Below are 5,176 nucleotides of genomic sequence, written 5' to 3'. Positions count from 1 at the left end.
TCTGCCCTTCGTGGAGTCTGACTCCTTCCCCGCCTCCACTCTTAAGTCCAAGCCCTTTTCTCACAGATCACACGTGGATAGGCACTAAGGGGCTCTGGCCACCTCTGTCTGCACCTCGGTCAGAGGGGACTGAAGCCAAGTGAGGACTGAAGCCTGTGGAGAGGCTAAAAGCCTTTGGCAGATTTATGGGGAACACAACGGACAGAGCTCCCCCTCCTCCTGGTAACCTGAACCCCCCAGCCAGCTGATCCCCAGAGTATAAATAATCTCTTGATGAACTGGCAGTAACCCTTGGAGGGTAGCGCCAAGATTCCCACCCCAGTGCAGGCAAGCAGACAGGCGGCGTGAACAAAAGGGATTTTATTTACAGGGAAGGAGAGAGAGATGAGGATCTACGTGTCCCAGGCTCTCATCTCTTGTGGTAAAAGGAAGGGTGATGTTATCTCTTCTTTTGCTGACGCCCTGGAAAGGAGGAAGAAGAAGAAGAAGAAGAAGAAGAAGAAGAAGAAGAAGAAGAAGAAGAAGAAGAAGAAGAAGAAGAAGAAGAAGAAGAAGAAGAAGAAGAAGAAGAAGAGTAAACAGAGCTCCATCTGTTGCTTTGGCAAGGGTTTCCCTTTCCTTTCCTTGGGCAGACTCATAAGGTGCTGCCTCGAGCCACCTGATGGGCCTGTTCCATGGTGACAAAACAAAGTCAAGAAGGCACACCTGGAAATAAAGACTCTAGAGGCACAATCACACTGGGCTCCCCCAGCCCTTCTCTACGGGGAGCGGGAAGAGGTTTTTTCTATTTCCCTGCTATTCAGCTCCTCACGTTTGCCTCCGTCCAAGCATTTGTCACCAGGTGTGCCCTGGGGACCTCCACATTTCAGCACGTCCCTCTCCTCCACACAGGGCCTACAGTTACTCACGCAGCTCATTGTTGCGGGTCATGGCGTTGGCTGCCCGAGCTCGCGGTCCTTGTTGTGTGAAGTGGTACCCGAAGCGGACAATAGACGGACACTGCTCTAGCACAGTGGCCATCTCCATCTCTACAGCATCTCCAGGCCACTGGCGCTGGAGGTGGAGGGGTGAGAGCCATCAGATATATATGGCAGTTCACCAGCCCAGCCCCTGGGCCTCTGGGAAGTTCAGAGGCTTGAAGAGACCTCCCTCAGACAATAAGCTTCCCAGGGAGAAACTCAATGGGTGTTAGCTGAATGGGGGCCAAGGGAACAGAACCCTGACCTGGTTATCTACTCGGAGCTCAGTGAGAGTAGCGTTTTCTCGAACTGCCTTCAGCACAGCCATGAGCCCTGTGCTGCTGATGAAGTTGGATTCGATGTTCAGGCTCAGGAGACTGCGGTTCTCACGCAACATGTCAGCCACCGCCTGGGTGGTAGGGACTTGGATTAGGGTTAGGGGAAGGGGCCAGTTCCACAGGCGACTGGAGAAACAGAATGGGAGCAGGAGGAAACAGCTCTTTGAAATTACTTGAGGAACTGAGGCAGGAGGATTAAGTCACTGGTGGAATGGAGCGCATTAGAGAAGCTTGTTTGAGGGGGAAACGACCTCGGGCCTGCAGAGTTGTAAGCCAGAGAGTAAGGGTAGGTAAGGATTTTGAGGTCTTCGATAAGAAAACGTGATGGGGATAGCACCCCCAAGTGTGACCGTTAAGACAGCCCTTGCCAGGGGTGCGTGCCAGGGTATGGGAAGAAGACTGGGGATGTCAGCTAGCCTTACATTGGCGATGGGGTCACCACTCTTTGTGGCCACCAGACTGAAGCTCCGGACATAGGTATTAGTCTTCATTGCTTCACACAAGTCGCTTAGCACGGGTATCGGGATGTCCTGAGGGGGCACAAGGCACGGTGGACTAAGGACTCAGTCGTTAGTAACTTTCCCTGTTACTGTGGGGGAAGGGAGTCACATACCTGGATGTTATTGAGGTTCACCTCCTCCAGCTCTTTGTCATTGCTCCGCACCCTCTTTAGCATCTCCTCAATGTTGGTGGGGTTTGGGGGTTCATCTGGTACTGGCTTATACTTGTCAGGCTGCACTACACCTGATGAGGAACAGAGCTGAGATATCCCCCACCACACCTCCCCACTGGCCCTCCAACTCTTCATACACCACACCTCACATTTGCACCCCTCTAGCTGCTGGCCTGCCCATCACAAGGTGCCGGGGTGAGGGTGGCCATGCTTCCTAGTACTCACTGCTAATGCCTTCGGTGTTGCAGATCTCTCCGCTGCAGATAGCATCATAGTATTGCTTGTTGCTCATCAGTGTGTACATGCCCAGGATCGCTGGTGAGGGCGAGCAGAGGGACAGGAGGTAAGGTTCCTGCCCAACCCAGCCTCCTGCCTCCCTCTGCTAAAGCAGTTTTAGAGCCCAGCCTTCCATTCTTGCAGAGTTTCCACCCTCCCTCAGCTCCAGGAGTCTCTTCCATAAACCTGCTGTGGCAGTGACTTCTAAAACATGAGAGGGCTCAGAAGGCCCTTTAGGAGCCCCAAGAGGTTGAGCCATTTACAGAGGAGATCCTTCGCCAGGTTCGGGCAGAACAACTCCACTTTGATCTGCCCTCACAATCCCTGTAAAGCTGCTCTTGGATGAGCCAATGTACATGCGGATAAGAAAAATTAAAACCGGGGTTGGGGATTTAGCTCAGTGGTAGAGCGCTTGCCTAGGAAGCGCAAGGCCCTGGGTTTGATCCCCAGCTCCGAAAAAAAGAACCTAAATAAATAAATAAATAAATAAATAAATAAATAAATAAAACCCTTGCCTGGGCCAGGTAATGATAGTGAATGCCTTTAATCCCAGCACTCGGGAGGCAGAGGTCGGTGGATCTGTGAACTTGAGGCCAGCCTAAGAGTCTACAGAGTGAGTTCTAGTACAGCCGGACTACATAGAGAAACCCTGTCTCAGGAAGGAAGGAAGGAGGAAGAAGGAAGGAAGGGGGAAGGGTGACAGACCCCTGCCAGAAGCTTTCTCTGACACCGTGCCCTGACTCAGGTCTTTCCTAGTCCTATGTCAAGATAAGGATGCCACAAGCCCCTCCTCCCTCCAATGTCCCGCAGCTGCCCACCTGCAATGTCACACATTTCAGCATCTGTGGCATGGGACAGTGCTTCCTCCAGTTCAGGCTCCAGTGTGATCTGTTCCTGTGCTGGAATTTCTCTCTTAGGCTGAATAAAGGGTTTTCCTGATAGAGAGATGGAGACAATTCAGGTACAGGTGATTTCTTCCAAGATGGCGGCTCCACCTTCTTTACCTTTCCAGATGGGGTCAGACTAGATCACCAGTGTACATCAGAAAGCCTAAATTTTGTATATGTACAGGACTCTTTGGTCCTTTCATTCCTTCTAAGAATTGAAGAGTACAGGCTGGTGTGGTGGCAAATGCCTGTAATCTCAGCATTTGGCAAGCTAAGGTAGCACTGTTAGCTCAGGGCCAACCTGAGATAGGAGATCCTATCTCAAAAATCAAAAAATTGAAGAGAACAAATTAGCATGCAAGCTGCCCAAGACCAGAGTCCCTGACAGCTGCTGGAAGCAGGGAGGGTCGCTAGCAGGGAGGTACAGGAGACAGCTAATTGGTTCCTGGGGGACATAGATGTTAGGGTGTCCATACCCTTCTTCTCGCCAGTGAAGGGCACCAAGTCGTCACGCTCTTTGACTTCTAGCGCCTGTTGTTCCAGGTACTGCAATAGGGCGTCTCTGTCTAGTGGCCCTGTTGGACTCTTCTTTGTCTGGTCACGTTGTCTCAGTCCAGCTGGCAGCAGCATGTTCTTAGGGATGAGTTTTGGGGAACAAATCAGGACATAGAGTCCCTGGTCCTTTGGGGGTTTCAGGCCCTGTTCCCAGCCACCTAACATCACTCCTTCCCATATATGAAGGAATGCCTTGGCCCCTGTGCTGGTGCCCTCCCTCAGACCCTGCTCTAAACCATCCAGCGTTCACTCCTTCCCACATATGGCCCCGGTGCTCCTACCTCAGGATCCATTTCTTGTAGCTCACAGTCCAGCTGTTCTAGCTCCTCAGGGCTCAAGGTCCTTAGGATCTCGTCTTCATCTATGTCTCTGTACTTCTCCAGTTCCTTCTGATAGGATGACATGGTGGCCCCTACCCCCTCCCCACGGTGTGACACTCACAGCCTGGGGGGATATGGGAAAAGTTGTTGGACGTGGACACTGAGGGCACAAACAGTCCAGCCACAGTTAGAACGCTGAAGGAGATACCTTGGAGTCTGAGTCTACTGGGGATGGGAAAATCAGATTGTTCACTGTTGTGATTAGCCCCCCCCCCCCCAGTTCCTGTACTGTTCAGCCATTCTAGATGGGGATTCTAGGCTCTGGGCTGGGTCTGTGCACCCACCGGGTGATGGAGAAATCCTGACAGCACTCTCCTCTACAACCTTACCCGGCAACGGCTCTTGCCCTGACACAGCTGCTGGAGGCCCTGCCAGCACAGCTGGCTCCATGCCCAGTTCCTATTGAAAGGTGGGAGGGGGTGGCAGAGAGCTTCAGGAAAATTCCTCCTCTCTTCCCCATTACCCAGGCCTGCTGGAATTGGGCAAGCAAGGAAGCCAGGGGGTTAGAGTGGTCACCTCTTATGTCACCCTCATTTCCTCCTTTATCGTAAAGGACCAAGTTCTCACTTTCAGTGTTTGTTAAAAGTCTAAATTGTAAAGGAAAGTAAGGCTTAGAAGCTGGAGTACTTCCAGATTGGGGGAAGGGCAGTGTGGCCTCAGAAGGCATTCGGTTCCCATAATCTGTCACCAGAAAGGTGACACTGGAACACCGGGCAAAAGAAAAAAGAAAGTCTTCTAAATGGGGAGGTGGGATGATTAAACTTGTACAACCTTTCAATGTGAAAAACACACTCAAGCTCTATATACATCGTGCATAACACAGAAGGTGATCCTGAGTGTGAGACACCGAAAACATAAGTTACAGAGTCAAGACAAACATACACAGAAAGACAGAGTGGAGACACACCAGTTCACTTCCCCTAGGACCACTATGCCATCTCCCACCAGGCTTTCACCCCTAAGACCCCTCATTCCTACCTACCAGTCCCAGTGGTCACCTCTCACCTCCCCTTGTCAGTTGGTCCGTCTGTTCTACTGGGGCACTGTCCGGTCAGCAGGAGGAGCCTGGTGCCGGGGGAGAGAGTGGGGGAACAGTGAGCTCAGCATT

General features: G+C 51.8%; 1 protein-coding gene across 12 annotated transcripts; it reads right to left on the bottom strand.

Moving 5' to 3' along the window:
• Window positions 1–342: 342 nt before the first annotated feature.
• On the bottom strand, window positions 343–5,176 carry Tmod4 (tropomodulin 4). Of its 12 annotated transcripts, none has more exons than XM_087619782.1 (12): window positions 5,047–5,102; window positions 4,585–4,655; window positions 4,398–4,467; window positions 3,970–4,132; window positions 3,610–3,766; window positions 3,065–3,181; window positions 2,196–2,285; window positions 1,911–2,041; window positions 1,720–1,827; window positions 1,225–1,368; window positions 909–1,053; window positions 346–462 (listed from the first exon to the last, which is right to left on the bottom strand). In XM_087619782.1, exons 4-12 carry the CDS (start codon window positions 4,090–4,092, stop codon window positions 440–442), a joined length of 1,038 nt encoding a protein of 345 aa, XP_087475908.1. In that variant the 5' UTR covers window positions 4,093–4,132; window positions 4,398–4,467; window positions 4,585–4,655; window positions 5,047–5,102; the 3' UTR covers window positions 346–439. The 12 variants fall into 12 exon arrangements, with proteins under 12 accessions (NP_001257579.1, NP_001257580.1, NP_001257582.1 ...); XM_087619777.1 differs by having other exon boundaries at window positions 5,051–5,102; XM_087619780.1 differs by having other exon boundaries at window positions 5,074–5,102.

The sequence above is a fragment of the Rattus norvegicus genome, chromosome 2, assembly GCF_021556685.1.
Source record: "Rattus norvegicus strain SHRSP/BbbUtx chromosome 2, alternate assembly SHRSP_T2T, whole genome shotgun sequence".
NCBI lineage: Eukaryota > Metazoa > Chordata > Mammalia > Rodentia > Muridae > Rattus > Rattus norvegicus.
The sequence above is the reverse complement of the archived record's forward strand: the minus strand, read 5'-3'. Positions and strand labels throughout refer to the sequence as shown.